Below are 20,765 nucleotides of genomic sequence, written 5' to 3'. Positions count from 1 at the left end.
TTTGTTCTATTAATTGTATTATTGGAAATGGAAAGTTGGAATAGGAAGACCACACATCTAAGCATTTATATTTTAAATACTTCTGGACTACTATTTTTAACAAAAATTTCCAATCTGGCTTACCACAGATTTTAAACATTTTCTACGAAACAAAAAAATGCAATGAAAACACAGAACATATCTACACACACACATACACACACACAGGAGTCAAAGAATCTTTCATTTCCATATTCAACTTGCAGAACAACACAGGTTGTGCTGGGAAACCATGGTCATGAGTGGCCTTAGCTTTCTTCCTTTCCAGCTGAGAGAGACATCTGGTTGCCAGCTGTGTAAGCTCCTAAGAGTCAGTTTGCCAAGTAGCTGGCAGAAGGTGGGAAAAGCTGACCACCTGCAATCCATTTTGACAATGACTTTGACCACTACTTTGGAGAACTGGATACGATACAGAAATTCCAAAGAGTTGGCTAAATTTCAAGGTAGGAAGTTGGCCATTTTGGCTGAACTTACTTTAACTCACATCAAAGGCCTATGATGTGGAAGAAGAGGAGAAAACACTAAAATATAAAAGTTACTAAAGCTTACAAGAAAAATTTACAAGGCCATGTCCTAAACCTCTCCCAGATAGTGTCCATCCTATTTTTAGCCATAATTACTTTAAAAGGGGTGAGTTTATACAATTACAACTAAAGGGGAAACAACAGACAAGTACAACTAATGGCGGAAAATCTCCATATAACATACGAGTCACTCATATTTTTCACGAAGTACATGTGTCATCCAGTTTTCACTTTTGGGTCAATATAAAATATGTAACAGCATATCTACACACTTAATGTATTACATATATACTTAACAATGTGGCAATTTTACTTACCTCCTGTGCTTTTTTAATGCCTGCCATACAACATATGTGTGTGGGTGTGCCTGTGGGTGTATATATATAAATATATATGTCATACCTAGTTGTTTATTACAGGTATGGATATAAACAAACTTGGGAAGATGCAACAGTTTGGGAAAGGTCCTTGCTGTATAAAAAAAAAAAAAAATCAATACAATTTCCCCACAGATCCATGATGTAAAATTCTATAATCAAGGCTTGTAGATTTGTAATTATGGTATGTCAGCTACATTTAAACAAGAGTGTTAAAAGATTGTTAAAGTTAAACTAACACAATTGCAGTGTGAATTGTCCTAGTCTCATTCTAATCTACTGGTGTCACTTTCATTTAATCAGAGAAAAACTATGGGCCAATGTCAGAGCTATTTCCAGTGCCCTAACATTCTTTGTTCACATTGGATTTTAAGCCATTACCAACCTAAAATGGTTATAAAAAGATATGTTTCAGAAAGCATTTTTAATCAATTAATTCACTCACCAATGGGCATTTTTAGCAAGCGTTATTGAAAAATAAGTTGACTTAAAGTTATTAAATAACCTCTTTCATGTTAAATGAATGAAAACATAGTCTTGCAGAAGAATTTCTTGAATTTACCATAAACACAGCTTTTTAAAAAAATCCTTATTTATAAACAGAAATCATACTTGGAAACTTATGGTAGACATATGTCATTTAGCTGAAATAACATATCAGCATTTAAAACATAAATGCTATTTTTTCTTCTGCTTCAGTGAAAAATGGGGCAAAGAGTATCTTTAATAAATGGTATTGAGAAAACTGGACAGCTATATGCAGAAGAATCAAATTGGACTACTTTCTCATACCATATACAAAAATAAGACTTAAAAGTAGTATCTGAAATCATAAAACTTCTAGAAGAAAAAATAGGTACTATACTTTTTCACATCAGTCTTAACAATATCTTTTTGGATCTGTCTCCTCAGGCAAGGGAAATAAAAACAAGAATAAACAAACTAAAGGGACGAATCAAACTGAACACCTTTTGCACAACAAAGCAAACTACCAACAAAAGGGAAAAGTCACCTACGGAACTGTAGACGCTGTCTAAAGACACATTTCTGACAAAGAAAGGATTAATAACCAAACTATACAGAAAACCACACAGAACTCAAGATAAAAAAAAACCAAAAACCTGATTTGAAAAACAGAAAGATGGGTAGAAGACCTGAATAAACATTTTTCCAAAGGAGATACACAGATGGCCAACAGGGACATGAAAAGATGCTCAACACCACTCATCATCAGGGAAATGCAAGTTAAAACCACAATGAGATATCCCTCACACCTGTCAGAATGGCTACTGTCAAAAAGAAAACAATGGATGTGGAGAAAAGGAACCCTTGTGTACTGCTGATGGAAATGTAAATTGGTGCAACCAGTATGGGAAACAGTATGGGATTCCTCAAAAAATTAAAAATAAAACCACCATATGATCCAGTGATTCCACTCTTGAGTATTTATCAAAAAATACCCAAAAATACTAATGTAAAAGATACATACATTCCTATGTTCTTTGCAGCATTTGCAAAGTGCCCATGAATTTGTTGTTGCTGTTGTTATTGTCGTTCAGTCACTAAGCTGTGTCCAACTCTTTGTGACACCATGGACTGAAGCATGCGAGGTTCCTCTCTCATCTCCTGGAGTTTGCTCAAACTCATTTCCACTGAGTCCATGAACAGAGGAATGGGTAAAGAAAAATGTGATTGATAAACACAATACACACATACAATGGAATATTAGCCGTAAAGAAGAATGAAATCTTGCCATTTGTGACAACATGGATGGACTTAGAGAGTCTTATGCCAAGTGAAATAAGTCAGAAAAAAACCAAATACTGTACGATTTACTTAAATGTGGGATCTAAAGAACAAAACAAATGAACAAATATAACTAAAGAGAAACAGACTCAAACATAGAATAAACAGGTGGTTGCCCAAGGGGAAGCATATAGGGGGAGGGAAATAATTGGGAGAGATTAAGAGGTATAAGCTTCAGTTATAAAATATTAATAATGTGTCATGGCTACCAAGGGGGAAAGGGGAGGTGGGAAGAATCGGGAGACTGGGATTGACATATATGCACTTTGATAGTACGCATAAAATAGAGAACTAACCAGAACATACTATACAGCACAGGGAACTCTACTCAGTGCTCTGTGGTGACCTAAATGGGAAGGAAACCCAAAGAAAGGGGTACACGTAGAGCTGATTCACCTTGCAGTACAGAAAAAACTAACACAACACAGTGAAGCAACTATACTCTAGTAAAAATTAATTTAAAAAAACTATCTCAATAAAACCAGAAGAAAAAAAACAATGCCACATCTTCTTCAGATAAAATTATTTTCTAAATCACCATAATTTAATACAAAAAAAGGCTACTATGGCAAAACTTCATGTTTACAGGATGCATTTAAATTTTAACTTAAGTAAAGTACAATATTTAATTCACAGTTGTACTATCATCAAATAGTCTCCACATAATCACAGCACACAGAAAACAGTGCTATGTTTGGTAGGCATGTAAGCACTAATAGAAATCATCCTGGTTTGCGTGAGACTTTCCCAACTTCAGCACTGTAGGTTCCACATCCTGGAAACCCTTCAGTCCCAAGTAAACCCTACAAGTGATGCCAGTGAGACACTAGGGGGAAGGGAAGGGGAAGAACAGATGTACAGTTCTGCACTGGAAAAGAAGAAATTTGGAGTCATATTTGGTAATCCTTGCTAGGACTGCCAGATTAGCTGGGACCCAGTCACAGATAAGTAGATCTAGCAATCTGGAGCATGGATTCAAATCTTTAAAAAGAGCCTGCCAGAGCCAAACCTACCAACCAATACCCACTAACAATGAATCACATGTGAACACTGGCTACTTCTTAAAGTACCTTAGTATAATTACTCACTCTGAGTACACATATATCTCCATAGTTCACAGCCAGAATTATCCCTGAGAAAGCAATCATGTTGCAGGGAAAGAGATATTTGGCAAGTCCTAGGAGTGAGAAACTCAGCACCAAGTCAGAATCAATGCTGTCTAACTAACAACCCTTTCCTAGTAACTGGACTCTCCTGTTTCTAGGAATCTAACCTCTTCTCCTGAAATCTATTTCTGGAAGTCAGATCCTTTGCCTCTGTTACAATGTAAGGTAACAAAGTTTCTCTATGACCAGAGCACTGTTGAGGCTTCTTTCCTTACAGTCTGAAGTCACTGTTTGGCCAACATGCTGAAAAGTGCATCTTTCCACTCACTGTTTGATCTCCCTGTTGCCAAATACCACCATCTATTTATTGCCTGTTTCCATACTCCAGTAACATTCCATCTGCCTGCCCAGATTTCTTTCTAAATTAAAGCCCACTACAGGGAATTCCTTGATCACCTGAAGAATTTTAGCACATCTGATTAGACACTAAACTCTTAAGAATTTACCCTCCCTAGTACTGCTGCTGCTGCTACTAAGTCACTTCCGCTGCTACTAAGTCGCTTTCAACCCCATAGACGGCAGCCCACCAGGCTCCCCCATCCCTGGGATTCTCCAGGCAAGACACTGGAGTGGGTTGCCATTTCCTTCTCCAATGCATGAGAGTGAAAAGTGAAAGTGAAGTCGCCCAGTCGTGTCTAACTCTTAGCAACCCCATGGACTGCAGCCTACCAGGCTCCTAGATTTTTCCAGTACAGCCTACCCAAACTGAACTCTAGGACTAATACCTAGAATATATTTCTAAGTGGCTTTCAATTCCTGGAAAGAAAACTGAAGGAATTCAGGGCTTGAATGACTTATAAATCTCTTTTTCCAAATAAAAGTTGTTACTTCTGAAGATAAATGAGGCTATGGGAAATGAACATCTTGACTAGAAAAAAGGTGCTGATACCAGAAATTGAATTTTAGATGACTGCTTTCTAAAACCAATGCTTTTATGAACGGGAATTCATAAAACCAAGAACATGTCTGAATCATGAAACTAATTGAGAAGACTCTGAAACTAAATTTGCAGAGGAAAAAAAATGCATATAATGCATCTAAAAAATGCATCTTTTTTATAATAAAAGATGTTTAACTTATATAGAGAAGAATATAATGAAGACAAATGACCATTCATCTCCAACAATTACTAACGTGTTGCCACATATGCCTCATCTATTCTCCTTCCTTTGCTGAAGTAAAACATAGAATTCTAAAAAACAGCATACTAAGGCAGATGTTGGAAGGAGTCAAAGTAAAATAATTTTCAGGAAAAAGTAACAGAAGAGAGAATAGCAAAAATATTTACAGGTTGAGAGTTACCTACCAAGGCAAAATGTGGTTAATAAAAAGCTAAAATACAAGTTTTACAGCTTTTTAAACCATATCTCATTTCAATACATACAGACAAGCTCTAACCAAAATGCCAACAGAACAGCCATGAAAAAATATACAGTAGGCATTTGATTAATTTATAATTTGAGATATTACAGTAAATTATGAAAGGATTTCATTAAAATGATAAATATATGTAAGTATAAAGAATCAAAATTAAACTTTGATAATGCTCTATTATTGAAATAAAATGAAAACAAAACTTTATTTCCAAGCAGCATCTATACGTACTTAGGAATTTTTGAAAGCCTAGAAACGTAATTATGCAAATAAGTGTTTGTGGTTGTGCCCAGTCATGTCCTCTCCTTCCAACCCCAGGGACTGTAGCCTGCCAGCCTCCTCTGTCCATGGAATTTTCCGGGCAAAAATACTGGGGTGTGTTGCCATTTTCCACTCTAGGGAACCTTTCCTACCGAGGGACCTAACTCCCATCTCTTGTGTCTCCTGGACTGGCAAGCAGGTCCTTTACCACCGCACCGCCTGGGATGTCCCAAATCAGCGTGTCTCCCAAAATAACAAATGTTGGTGAGGATGTGGGGAAGAGGGAATCCTTGTACACTGTGGGGAGGAATGGAAATTGCTGCAGCCACTATGGTAAACGGCATCAAGGTTCCTCAAAACCTAAAAACAGAACCACCATATGCTCCAGCAATTCCACTCCTGGGTAGTTATCTGAAGAAAATGAAAACACCAAATTTGAAAAGACACATGCACCCCAATGTTCAGAGCAGCATTATTTACAAAAGCAAAGCTATGGAAGCAACCTGAGTATCCATCAACTGACGAATGCATACAGAAAACGTCACTCACAGACACCGTAGGCTACTACTCAGCCATAAAAAAGAACGGAATTCTGCCATTTGCAACAATATAGATGGACCTGGAGGGCATTAGGACCAGTGAAGTCAGTCAGACAGAGAAAGACAAATACTGTATGTTATCATAAAATGTGGAATCTAAACAATAAAACACACTAATGAATATGGCAAATCAGGAACTGACTCACAGAGCCAACTAGTGGCTACCAGGTGGGTAAGGGAATGGACAGCACAGGGAATGCAGTCAATGTAACAACTTTAAATGGAGAATAAAAAATAAAAATCTGAATCTCTATATTATATACCTGAAATTACTACTGTAAATCAACTATACCTCAATAAAAAAGAAGTCATTTCTCATGACTTTCCATCTAAAGCACTCTTCATCATATCCTTTTGGATATATATGGCAAATCATTTTGCCAAATAGATTTATAAAAATGACATAACCGAAGTAAGCAAAACAAAAGTGAACAACAGAACTCTGGGGTGAGTAACAGTGCAAATTATGTTTTCAATTACACATCTCAACTCTCCTCCTATTATCACACATTAAAAAAATACCCTTGGGGTGGGGCACTGCAACTTAAAAGATTGTAGGTTAGAAACCTCAGTTCTTTGCCTGCTCTGCCACTAACTAGCAATGACCCCGAACAAGTTTATTTTTTCTATTTCAACTTCAAAGCTCAGTTTCTCATTTGTAAAACAGGAATACAAATCATAGTATTAGTCAACATGTACTGGTACTTTCCACATACTGTTAAACACAACAGCAGGTGCTACAACTGCATGAGGCTGGTACTCCATTTTACAAAGGGGGAAACTGAGGCAGATGTAATGTCTTCAACAGTACATAACATGGCAGAATCAAGACTCGAGCCCAAGCAGTCTCACTTCAGAAAAGCTGTCCACTTCACTACGACTCATCCTGTCTCCTTAACTGCCTTAACAATAACAGTTTCTAGGAGAGGACAGTGTAAGGCTCTACTAATAAGCCTCAGAGGCAACAGCTTCGTTAAGTGAATCCATTCTCCCCTTTGCCTTGTCATCCCTCTGGTGAAAAATATCAACACAGGGAGGAAAGGTGTGCAAAAAGGAAGAAGCCAGAGAGCTAGGATTAGACAGATTTACTGCCAAATTAACCTGCTTCTTCAGAAGGCTGTTCATCTTTTCTCTTGGAAGTTTGACCTTTTGGGGTCTGAACAATAAAGTTCTCACAAGCACTCCAGTGTCTAACCACGGCTGGAATAACGACGAACTACCAGACTGGCCTACCCAGGATGGCTGCTTATCCTACAGGCTCTGGGGCGAGCCGCGGGGACGCTAGCCGGGGAGAGCGAGGCCTCGGAAGTTTGTCGAGAGCGCTGGAAGCTCACGGCCCAGATTGGGACTGTCCCGCCTGCCATGTTGGATGACAGGGCGCCCGCCTGCTCCCATTTCGGATGAAGGCGGCCTCGGGACGCCCTCCTAAACTTCTGAACGGGCTCGCGCCTCCACCTGAGCGCAGGTAGAGGCCTGGAAGCGCCCCCTCCGGCCAGGTTCTCCGGGGAGACCCGGAGCACGACCGCAGTGGGCCGGGCCGCCGCCCTCCGTCTCCTCGGCCGCGGGCGCGGGAGGGGTGCGGCCCAGGGACGCTTGCCTCTCCCCCGCCGGGCTTTCGAAGGAACGGGCGCGGGGTGCGGAGGGGCCAGGCCGGCGGGCTCGGGCACCCGCGCGCCCCCTCCGTCCCCGCCCCGAGCCCACCGGCCGCGGAGCCCCACGTGAGGCCTGGAGCCCGGGGCCCGCCTCGGGCCTGCGCTCCGCCGGGCCCCTCGGGCCGCCGTGAGGTGAGGGAGAGGAGGCAGCAGTCGCGGCGCCGCTTCCGGCTCCTTACCGCTTCACCACGCCGGTTTTGATCTTGATCTGCCTTACGCGAGGATCGGCCATGGTCCCTCGAGCGCCGCGGAAAGGAGGGGCTGAGAACCGGGGTAACCGTGGAGAGAGACCGCGCGGAGGAGGCGGGTCTGTCGGCGTAGCCGGCGCTGCCCGGCGCGCGTGCGCACACCCAGCCGCGGCCCCGGCTCCGCTCACCGCTTACCGCCCTGCCCTGCCCTGCCTCCACACTCCCGCGGGCCGCGGGCCGGTCGCCGCTTACCGCCCTGCCCTGCCTCCACCCAGTTCCCTGGTCGCGAACCTGCCCTCGTCTAGCTCAAATCGCTTCTCTTTTAGTTCTTGAACAAGCCTCCTTTTAGTGTGGATACAAGTTAGCACTTTTCCCGCGTCTCCGCAATCTGGGCTTTGGGGAAACTTCAGTGTCTCCCCGGACAGGCTGCTTTGGCCATGGGATTGCTTTGCGAGATTATCTACTTAACGGACGGAGTAACCCAAAAATAGAAGATATTTTCGGTGTCATTATTTTATGTAAATAGGGCAGAATGATGCAGGTTTAAAGAAATAAAACACCATCACTCACGTAGTTAAGAGAAGCCTTACCCTCTAGTCCAGACCTCTGCATTTATGTGAATAAATGTACCTAATAAATAGTCATCACCTCAAGTGTATCTTAAACATTCCACTTAGAAAATTTGTGTGACACAAAAAGCTTGGGCTTCGTGATCAAATCAACCCGCAGGCATTCGGGGTTTTACCCTTTAATGGTTAGATGACACTGGACACGTAGGCCACTTAACCTCATTGCTGAGCCTTTTTCCTTGTATGCAAAATAGAAAAATTAATGTCCACTTTCAGAGTAGGGGCTTCCCTGGTGGCTCAGATGGTAAAGAATCCTCCTGCAATGCGGAAGACCTGGGTTCAATCCCTGGGTTGGGAAGATCCCCTGGAGAAGGGAAAGGCTACCCAATCCAGTATTCTGACCTGGAGAATTCGATGCTGTATAGTCCATGGGGTCGCAAAGAGTCTGACACAACTGAGCGACTTTCACTTACAGAGTAGATATGAAGGTTGACACATAATAGATACTCAACAGTTCTTTACTATTGCTTTATATTTTCATTCCAATCCCAAAGAAAGGCAATGCCAAAGAATGCTCAAACTACCGCACAATTGCACTCATCTCACATGCTAGTAAAGTAATGCTCAAAATTCTCCAAGCCAGGCTTCAGCAATATGTGAACCATGAACTTCCTGATGTTCAAGCTGGTTTTAGAAAAGGCAGAGGAACCAGAGATCAAATTGCCAACATCCACTGGATCATCAAAAAAACAAGAGAGTTCCAGAAAAAACATCTATTTCTGCTTTATTGACTATGCCAAAGCCTTTGACTGTGTGGATCACAATAAACTGTGGAAAATTCTGAAAGAGATGGGAATACCAGACCACCTGACCTGCCTCTTGAGAAATCTGTATGCAGGTCAGGAAGCAACAGTTAGAACTGGACATGGAACAACAGACTGGTTCCAAATAGGAAAAGGAGTACGTCAAGGCTGTACATTGTCACCCTGTTTATTTAACTTACATGCAGAGTACATCATGAGAAACGCTGGACTGAAAGCACAAGCTGGAATCAAGATTGCTGGGAGAAATATCAATAACCTCAGATATGCAGATGACACCACCCTTATGGCAGAAAGTGAAGAGGAACTCAAAAGCCTCTTGATGAAAGTAAAAGTAGAGAGTGAAAAAGTTGGCTTAAAGCTCAACATTCAGAAAACGAAGATCATGGCATCCGATCCCATCACTTCATGGGAAATAAATGCAGAAACAGTGTCAGACTTTATTTTGGGGGGCTCCAAAATCACTGCAGATGGTGACTGCAGCCATGAAATTAAAAGACGCTTACTCCTTGGAAGGAAAGTTATGACCAACCTAGATATTGGGAGAAGGCAATGGCAACCCACTCCAGTACTCTTGCCTGGAAAATCCCATGGTCAGAGGAGCCTGGTACGCTGCAGCCCATGGGGTTGCTAAGAGTCGGGCACGACTGAGCGACTTCACTTTCACTTTTCACTTTCATGCATTGGAGAAGGAAATGGCAACCCACTCCGGTGTTCTTGCCTGGAGAATCCCAGGGACAGAGGAGCCTGGTGGGCTGCCATCTATGGGGTTGCACAGAGTCGGACACGACTGAAGCGACTTAGCAGCAGCAGATAGCATATTAAAAAGCAGAGACATTACTTTGCCAACAAAGCTTCGTCTAGTCAAGGCTATGGTTTTTCCTGTGGTCATGTATGGATGTGAGAGTTGGACTGTGAAGAAGGCTGAGCGCCGAAGAATTGATGCTTTTGAACTGTGGGGTTGGAGAAGACTCTTGAGAGTCCCATGGACTGCAAGGAGATCCAACCAGTCCATTCTGAAGGAGATCAACCCTGGGATTTCTTTGGAAGGAATGATGCTAAAGCTGAAACTTCAGTACTTTGGCCACCTCATGGGAAGAGTTGACTCATTGGAAAAGACTCTGATGCTGGGAGGGATTGGGGGCAGGAGGAGAAGGGGATGACAGAGGATGAGATGGCTGGATGGCATCACTAACTCAATGGACGTGAGTCTGAGTGAACTCCGGGAGTTGGTGATGGACAGGGAGGCCTGGCGTGCTTCGATTCATGGGGTCGCAAAGAGTCGGACACGACTGAGCAACTGATCTGATCTGATATATTTCCAAAATACCTCTCTATTGCACAAAATGAGGCAGGCCTCCAGTGAGCTCCATCTGCCCTCTTCCTGATGGGGTCCCCCAGGGAACGCAGGGCAGTGCTCCTTTCTTTTCTAGCTTCTTGGTATCATTCTTCAAAAACCTCACTGTCTTTACCCTTCCCTACACTTGCTTTCCTTCTGGCTTCTGTGACTAGCTATGGATATTAGGTCAAGACCCTGATAGTTCAAGAACTTCAGTATAAATCCAACATCAAAGTGCACCTCCTGGGGACTTCCCTGGTGGTCCAGTGGTTAACATGGTGCTCCCAAAGCAGGGGGCACAGGTTTTATCCCTGGTTGGGGAACTAGATCCCATGTGCTGCAACAAAAGCTATCACACAGGGCAAGTAAGACCTGGCACAGCTAAATAAATAAACAAACATTTAAAAAAGAAAACCACCTCCTGGAGGAAGTCTAGCAAGACTGACCTCTGTCTATTTCATGCTCCTTGGATACTTTGGAATCACCCAAAATTCATTTTTATTTGGGTTATCTTTCTTTTTAAAATCTATGTTTGAGTTCTTCATGAGAATGTGCTTACTTAACTCTTCATTGGATTACAAGCCTCTTTAGAGACAAAAACCTTGTCTTCTATAAATCTTCCTCTCCTAATCTCCTCCTGTGTTCAGTATACAGCAGGTGTTAAATTCAATAAATATTGTCATCGTACTGGTTGGCATACGGAAATACAATTTCAAGTGACACAGTAGAGCTATGACATATGGGATGGGAGGAGTAAAAGTAAAAAACAGAAGAAAAAAAAAAAAAACAATGGGACTCACCACAGCAAAATGCTACAATCAGAAATCCAGTAGATCATTAATATAAAGTTATTAGCTAACCCCTTAAGCCAAAGAAACAATAACAGTAAAACCAAACATCAAAAGATTGTGAAGCTAGGGTTCTTGCTACTGTCAAGGATCTTCCTTCAGTCAGGCAACAAAAACTTTGTAACACTTCATTCTTTGCTTTTTGCCATGGTTTCTAGAACCTCAGACCTCAGTTTTGCACTTTTTGCAGCTTTTCCCTCAGCCTAGGTTTTTGATGTAAATACCTACTATCTCACCAAACCCCCAACTCTGCCTCCACCCATTTGCTTTTTTTCCCTTTGTTTTAATGACCTTGTATGTGTGAACCAGTAATAAATAAATGTAATATACCAGCCAAAAGACCTTTGCTGCTGCTGTATACACCCAATCCTACGCTCAGGCCTTCCCCAATGAACGGCTCAGCAGGTAAAGAATCTGCCTGCAACGCAGGAGACACAGGAGACGCTGGTTTGATCCTTGGGTCCAGAAGATCACCTGGAGAAGGATACAGCAACCCACTTCAGTATTCTTGCCTGGGAAATCCCATGGACAGAGAAGCCTGGCGACCTACACTTCAAATGGTCACAAAGAGCTGGACATGACTGAGCACCTGAGCACACAGCACATGGCCAGGCCCGCAGTGTGTGTTTCATCTGTGTCTATGTGTCTATACTGTATGCTTGAGGCTATGCGTTAAGATCATAGTGTTTGGCCCCATGCCTAAAGATAGGGGATAGGCAGAATGTTTCCCAGTGTCAGGAATTTAGAGTAGTGGTTAAAAGCATGAACTCTGGGGCCAAACTGCCTAGAGTCACTTTCCAGCTCTCAGTTCAGTTCGGTTCAGTCGCTCAGTCGTGACTCTTTGCGACCCCATGAATTGCAGCATGCCAGGACTCCTTGTCCATCACCAACTCCCAGAGTTCACTCAGACTCACGTCCATTGAGTCAGTGATGCCATCCAGCCATCTCATCCTCTGTCGTCCCCTTCTCCTCCTGCCCCCGATCCCTCCCACCATCAGAGTCTTTTCCAATGAGTCAACTCTTCGCATGAGGTGGCCAAAGTACTGGAATTTCAGCTTTAGCATCAGTCCTTCCAAAGAACACCCAGGGCTGATCTCCTTTAGAATGGACTGGTTGGATCTCCTTGCAGTCCATGGGACTCTCAAGAGTCTTCTCCAACACCACAGTTCAAAAGCATCAATTCTTCAGCACTTAGCTTTCTTCACAGTCCAACTCTCACATCCATACATGACCACAGGAAAAACCATAGCCTTGGCTAGACGGACCTTTGTTGGCAAAGTAATGTCTCTGCTTTTCAATATGCTATCTAAGTTGGTCATAACTTTCTTTCCAAGGAGTAAACGTCTTTGAATTTCATGGCTGCAGTCACCATCTGCAGTGATTTTGGAGCCCCAAAAAATAAAGTCTGACACTGTTTCCACTGTTTCCCCATCTATTTCCCAGGAAGTGATGGGACCAGATGCCATGATCTTCGTTTTCTGAATGTTGAGCTTTAAGCCAACTTTTTCACTCTCTTCTTTCACTGTCATCAAGAGGCTTTTTAGTTCCTCTTCACTTTCTGCCATAAGGGTGGTGTCATCTGGATATTTGAGGTTATTGACATGTCTCCCGGCAATCTTGATTCCAGCTTGTGCTTCTTCCAGCCCAGCGTTTCTCATGATGTATTCTGCATAGAAGTTAAATAAATAGGGTGACAATATACAGCCTTGACGTACTCCTTTTCCTATTTGGAACCAGTCTGTTATTCCATGTCCAGTTCTAACTGTTGCTTCCTGACCTGCATATAGGTTTTTCAAGAGGCAGGTCAGGTGGTCTGGTATTCCCATCTCTTTCAGAATTTTCCAGTTTATTGTGATCCACACAGTCAAAGGATTTGGTATAGTCAATAAAGCAGAAATAGATGTTTTTTCTGGAACTCTCTTGCTTTTTCCATGATCCACCAGATGTTGGCAATTTGATCTCTGGTTCCTCTGCCTTTCCTAAAACCAGCTTGAACATCTGGAAGTTCACAGCTCACGTATTGCTGAAGCCTGGCTTGGAGAATTTTGAGCATTACTTTACTAGCGTGTGAGATGACTGCAATTGTGCGGTAGTTTGAGCATTCTTTGGCATTGCCTTTCTTTGAGATTGGAATGAAAACGGACCTTTTCCAGTCCTCTGGCCACTGCTGAGTTTTCCAGAGTTGCTGGCATATTGAGTGCAGCACTTTCACAGCATCATCTTTCAGGATTTGAAATAGCTCAACTGGAATTCCATCACCTCCACTAGCTTTGTTCATAGTGATGCTTTCTAAGGCCCACTTGACTTCACATTCCAGGATATCTGGCTCTAGGTGAGTGATCACATCATCGTGATTATCTGGTTCATGAAGATCTTTTTTGTACAATTCTGTGTATTCCTGCCACCTCTTCTTGATATCTTCTGCTTCTGTTAGGTCCATACCATTTCTGTCCTTTATTGAGCCCATCTTTGCATGAAATGTTCCCTTGGTATCTCTAATTGCATGAAATGTTCCCTTGGTATCTTCATTCTAAGAATGAAGGGATGGAGCCAAACCAAAAACAATACGCAGTTGTGGATGTGACTGGTAATAGAAGCAAGGTCCGATTCTGTAAAGAGCAATATTGCATAGGAACCTGGAATGTCAGGTCCATGAATCATGGCAAATTGGAAATGGTCAAACGAGATGTCAAGAGTGAACATCGACATTCTAGGAATCAGTGAACTAAAATGGACTGGAATGGGTGAATTTAACTCAGATGACCATTATATCTACTACTGCGGGCAGGAATCCCTCAGAAGAAATGGAGTGGACATCATGGTCAACAAAAGAGTCCAAAATGCAGTATTTGGATGCAATCTCAAAAATGACAGAATGATCTCTGTTCATTTCCAAGGCAAACCATTCAATATCACAGTAATCCACGTCTATGCCCCAACCAGTAATGCTGAAGAAGCTGAAGTTGAACGGTTCTATGAAGACCTACAAGACCTTTTAGAACTAACACCCAAAAAAGATGTCCTTTTCATTATAGGGTACTGGTACGCAAAAGTAGGAAGTCAAGAAACACCTGGAGTAACAGGCAAATTTGGCCTTGGAATACAGAATGAAGCAGGGTAAAGACTAATAGAGTTTTGCCAAGAAAATGCAGTGGTCATAGCAAACACCCTCTTCCAATAACACAAGAGAAGACTCTATACATGGACATCACCAGATGGTCAACACCAAAATCAGATTGATTATATTCTTTGCAGCCAAAGATGGAGAAGCTCTATACAGTCAACAAAAACAAGACCAGGAGCTGACTGTGGCTCAGATCATGAACTCCTTATTGCCAAATTCAGACTGAAATTGAAGTAGGGAAAACCACCAGACCATTCAGGTATGACCTAAATCAAATCCCTTATGATTATACAGTGGAAGTGAGAAATAGATTTAAGGGCCTAGATCTGATAGATAGAGTGCCTGATGAACTATGGACTGAGGTTCGTGACATTGTACAGGAGACAGGGATCAAGACCATCCCGATGGAAAAGAAATGCAAAAAAGCAAAATGGCTGTCCGGGGAGGCCTTACAAATAGCTGTGAAAAGAAGAGAAGCAAAAAGCAAAGGAGAAAAGGAAAGATATAAGCATCTGAATGCAGAGTTCCAAAGAATAGCAAGACGAGATAAGAAAGCCTTCCTCAACGATCAGTGCAAAGAAATAGAGGAAAACAACAGAATGGCAAAGACTAGAGATCTCTTCAAGAAAATTAGAGATACCAAGGGAACATTTCATGCAAAGATGGGCTCGATAAAGGACAGAAATGGTTTGACTATTACCTTCATATAAAAAGGACCCATGTTGGACTTATCCACCACTGTAGCCCAGCATGTAGCAATGCCTGGCACATAGTAGGTACTCAATAAACATTTCTTGAATGAATAAATCCCTCTTTAAAAATCTTGTTTTCCCCATTTAACAATATGTCATGGAGCCTTCTCATTCCAACAAGAGGGCTACCAAGATAATCTGGAACACACCATCATCACCCTCTAAGACCCCCTCCCCCCGCCCCAACACACACATCTTTCTCTGTGCCTTGCTCCTTTGGGTCTGGACTTTGAGAAAGTAGACCAATGGAAGGTTATTTCTTGTTACTATGGGAGAGTACTAACCACAGGAGGCCTGCAAGATCTAGGCAAGCAGATGCCCTCTGGTATTTGGAATAGAAACCACGCAAGCTGCATTTCTTACTGTTTGACACCCTTCTATTCTTTTTCTTTTTTTTTTTTTTGGCCTTTTTTTTTTTTTTTTTGGCACGTGGGATCTTAGTTCTGCGACCAGGGATCGAACCTACCCCTCACAGTGGAAGTGTACCACTGGGCTGCCAGGGAAGTCCTATCCATAAACCTTAATTGAGTTCTGTTTAAAGACTCCAGCCTGGGTTCAGGTGAACTATAGGAATAAATCTGTGGGGGATTCTGTAAGCGATCAGTTTATCAACATTCATGGTTGAAGCCTGAAGAGATCTGAGAGATACCCAGGACTCATGAATCTGGCAGGACAAGAGGAAAGTCCAGCCATCTCCTCCCTGAGTGGCACTTCTCCATTACTAATAATCTTGGAGGGCTGAGGTGATATTTTATTAAAGAATGCTACCGCTTCCCTGAAAATACAAGTTGTTTTCCCCACACTTACTGGGCTGTGGAGTTAGTCTCCCCATCTCTGCATGTCATTCTCCCTCAACTGACTCCGAGCTCGTCGAGATTAGCAACCACATCATGTTCATCTTAGTCTCTCCAGCATGAATCTTAATGCCTAATGGCAAGTAGATGCAGAGTAAGTATTTGCTGAGTTAAATAAAAGTCAAACAGGAGACTGACATAGATTTCTAACTTTGAGGAAAGCAAGAGACCGGTCACGTTTTTATCAACAGTACTTCTTTAGGTAACCTCTCCAGGGTGTCTCCCTCTAGTTAGTGATCCGGTTTTATGAAATGAAATTACAACATCACAGCAACTACACATTAGACCCCATAGCCCTAATAAATGCTGTTTAAGCCACTAACTTTTGGGGTAATTAATTTTACGTCCATAGATAACTAGTAAAATGTTTATACATGGGCTCCTTTTCGTTAAGTCTGATTTGGCTACTTGTACTGCTAAATGGCTAACCTGCCAGCAGGAAAAACCAATACTGACCCCTTGATATGGCACCATTCCAAGAGAAGATTATCTGGTGGCAGCTTGTTTTCGTAAGACCGCTTCCACCCTGAAAAATGCAGTGTAGCAACCCTGAGAATACACACCTCAGGTGTACCTTCAAGAGAAACTTCTATAGGGAGCATAGTTGATTGTCAGCCTTAAACTTCCACAGCTTTCAGTTCACATATTTACACTAAGTCTGTGTTTCTGTTCCAGCCAATTATTGAGCTAGTGCAAATGCTCACTTTTGTTTCCCAAAAGACATGTATAAGAATGTTCAGGGGCAACAACATGGCTGTACGGCTTCCCTTCTCATTCTCTGAGCGGTATGCTGGATGAACAGAAGTGCTTGATTTTAGATACAGGTTTTAGTCATCCAGTGACTACGTTCTTCCCTTGAGGGTGAGTGCTTTTTGTATTATATCTAAGAAATCTTTGCCTACATACATCATGAAGATATTATCCTATGTTTTATTACAGAAGATATATTTTTTTATCTTTCACACTTATATTCACATTCCACTAGAATCGATATTTGTGTATAGGGTGAAGTAGAAGTGGAGAAGGAAATGGCAACCCACTCTAGTATTCTTGCCTGGAGAATCCCATGGACAGAGGAACCTGGAGGGCTACAGTCCATGGGGTCACAAGAGTTGGACATGACTTAGCGACTAAAGAGAGAGAGAGAGAAGGAAGTCAATATTAAAATATTACCATGCGAATTGATTATTCTTTAAAATTTTCCCCCTACTATTTTCTGCTCTATTTATAAATTGTCAGGGGCATCTACAGTAGACATTATTAGCTGGCTTACCAAACACTCATTCTCCAAACCTTTCTTCTTAACCTGTTTCCATGTAGGGTCTACTTTCTAAATCTCCCTTGCAGCTAGTGGTGGCAAATTAGATATAACTGGAAACATGTAGCAGTTGATGGAAATGCTTTGGATTTCTTGATAAAAGGGACAAAAACAGGGAACTAGCCCTTTCCCACTTGTTCAGTGGAAGTAGATGGAACAACTGGAGTTAAAACACCCACCTTTCAATCATGAGGAAAAGACAGATATTTCAGATACCCAGTCCTGATATCATTTAACTGCTGAATCCAGTCATTTTATGTGATAAAACAAATCCTTATGTGTTAAACTACTGTTTATGTGATTCCTGTTACTTGCAGCCCAAAGGATTTTCTAACTAATACAGAATCCACCAGAATTCCATGTGTGTGTCTTTGTTTGGGAGAGGGGGGAAGATATAGCCACTGGATCTTCGGAAGAAAGATGCCTATGAAAACAAAAATGTTTCCAGTTGTGGCTTTAATAATGTGCTGTGTTCTCATTGTATGCATGTATTAAACATGCAACTTAAATGGCCACATGTCACAGAGAATGGAGGTCGGAAGGCTGCGTGTTTTAGATACCAAGAGTTCTATACAGGCATCAGGAGAATATCATCCTTTTGCCAGTGACTTATAGAGGGCCCCATTTACAGCTGAACAGGTATCTGATGTAACAATTCATAGTTCTGACACATATTGCAATCAGGATATGCAGTTTTTAATGCATCATGTTACATTAGCTCAGCCCATGGCCTAACACCATGTAACATAAATTTTGCCAAAAGGAATGACATTACATGACACTGACTTTTAAAAGACACACACTATTTTTTCAGATCACATACTTTTTATCCATGAGTGCCCAATTCAAAAATCAGGCTGGCAGACAAAAGTGGAGTGAATGTGCAGCCTCAAAGCAGCATATTTATCTTGAGTAGTTTTGCACATTTCTACCTGTAGTCAATGATTCTATTCCATTTTTATGTTGAAATGCATGAGCAATATTAATGGACCTTTTTTTCTGTCACCTGAAGTATAACTTTTATTCAGGGTCAATCAAGAGAGACCTGAAAGGTGTTTTTGGACTACATGCTATATATAAAATCTTTTTATGCGTTGTTTATCAGGAGCTATCTATGACTGTTCCGTTTGAAACTCTTGCCAAAATATGTATGACTATTTTATTTGTATTGTATCTCTGACTTATTCCTTTCAATAAGATATCTTCCTTAGGTATGAAATATTTTCAACTGTCATTGCATATTCTTTTTTAATATTAATTAGAAAGACAACAAAAAAGGAGATAAGGATTTTTGGACAACATATTATAGTTTCTAGATTACTAAAAGAATATTCTAAATACTGAGTCACAAAGATCCATTCATACAGGCTTTTAAATTTAAATTATTTACTTCTTTTCTAAATTATCTTCCTACAGAATTTCTTGTCCATTATAGTAAACTACTTAAGGCCTAGAGAATTCTTCTTGTGTTAAAAATCTAAAGTAGAAAACGAAAAATTAAGCAGTCATCTGCAAATCTTACTAAGATTCTGCAGAATAGTCTGCTAATGGGAAGGGAGTCTTTGTGAAATAGCTTTTCCCCTAGTATTTTAAGGTAATATAAAGATATTACTTCTTAATTGAGGAGAGAAATTTCATTTCAACTTCCACAACTTTCAATTCCAACATTACTACCCTAATATTTAATTACTGTACTTTCATTATTACTACAATTATTTCTGTTCCCTTATTACCATATTTTTTTGGACACACGTGTGGGTGTGATTGCCATTTAACCATACAGTTGTGATTTTTAAGAATCCTTTTTGTGTAAGAGTTACATGCTTCCAAATGATACAGGAACTTTAGAGTCGACAAAACTTAACCAATTTTCCTTGGCTTTTTGGCCACAGAAGAAATTAGAGCAACAGAATTCAATAATGACCTTGGTTAAATACAGTAAAACAACTGGAAGTCTAATATGATACCTGCTGTTGCTGCTAAGTCACTTCAGTCGTGTCCGACTCTGTGCGACCCCATAGACGGCAGCCCACCAGGCTCCCCCGTCCCTGGGATTCTCCAGGCAAGAACACGGGAGTGGGTTGCCATTTCCTTCTCCAATGCATGAAAGTGAAAAGTGAAAGTGAAGTCACTCAGTTGTGTCCGACTCTAGCGACCCCATGGACTGCAGCCTACCAGGAACCAGTAATTATGGCACCCCACTCCAGTACTCTTGCCTGGAGAATCCCAGGGACGGGGGAGCCTGGTGGGCTGCCGTCTATGGGGTCGCACAGAGTCGGACACGACTGAAGCGACTTAGAAGCAGCAGCAGCAACCAGTAATTAATGATTGATTTTTTTTTCCCACTTTTTATTCAGATGTTTTGGTATTTGTGTTTGGCACTTAGTCACACAATAGTGCTCCTGAAATTATTAAAAGCAGTGATTGGGACCTCAGAAATACATTGTTGGATAATCTTGAGCAATTTACTAATTCTCTCTGAGACTCAGTCTCCTCTACTGTAAAGTAGAAACAAAATACCTGCCACAAAGGGTTGTGGTGGCTGTGAAACTTACATAAGACCGTGTACGTGAAGGATTAGGCACAAGGACTGGCACATCATAAATACTCAGTAAATAGTACTTACTGTTATTATCTTAATTCACATAGGCAAGGAATAAATTATCCAGGATTGATGCTCTTCAATAAAGTTACATTATGGAACAAGTTCATTTATTTTTTTCATTGAACTAGCAAAGAATTACAAAGGAAACCATTGCTTATCCACATATAAGGGTTGTAAGTTGAGACACAACTATTTTTGGACTAATTTTCTATCACAAACAGTAAAGGAAAGAAATCTTCACATGTTAAATTTATTGTTGGCATTATTTATTATTATTGGCATTATTAAAATATCTTTTCAATGAATACATTTAAAATATTCTGTGTAAATTGTATATTTATGCCTATCAAATTTAATGCCAGCTATATACCTTTGGGAAAGATAAAAACTTTTAATTTTTCCCCTGAAATGCTTACAGTATGATAAAATGCGATAATGTAAATAAAGACACATTTTTAACATGTAATAAGTGCTCAATAAATGATTGTTATTTTCAAACAAGGCAGAGTCTATGTATGTGAACTTTCTTTACTCTGAAGGGCATATTTT

At 41.1% G+C, this 20,765-nt stretch overlaps 1 protein-coding gene across 2 annotated transcripts in view; it reads right to left on the bottom strand.

The window, feature by feature from the left end:
• TBCA (tubulin folding cofactor A) overlaps nt 1-20,765 on the bottom strand; it is a 214,018-nt gene that overhangs the window by 75,583 nt on the left and 117,670 nt on the right. Inside the window, exon 1 of one of the 2 annotated variants that reach the window (XM_086323148.1) lies at nt 7,978-8,131. The exons of the other annotated variant lie outside the window; for it this stretch is intronic. Coding sequence (XP_086179274.1) covers nt 7,978-8,030 — 53 coding nt within the window. The 5' untranslated portion in view covers nt 8,031-8,131. Of the gene's footprint in view, nt 1-7,977; nt 8,132-20,765 lie in introns of those variants that run through there. 2 annotated transcript variants of the gene reach the window in all.

The sequence above is a fragment of the Bos grunniens genome, chromosome 10, assembly GCF_055505025.1.
Source record: "Bos grunniens cultivar Pamir isolate PY7600 chromosome 10, Bosgru_T2T1.0, whole genome shotgun sequence".
Classification (NCBI taxonomy): Eukaryota; Metazoa; Chordata; class Mammalia; order Artiodactyla; family Bovidae; genus Bos; species Bos grunniens.
This window is presented reverse-complemented; position numbering and strand designations above follow the sequence as displayed.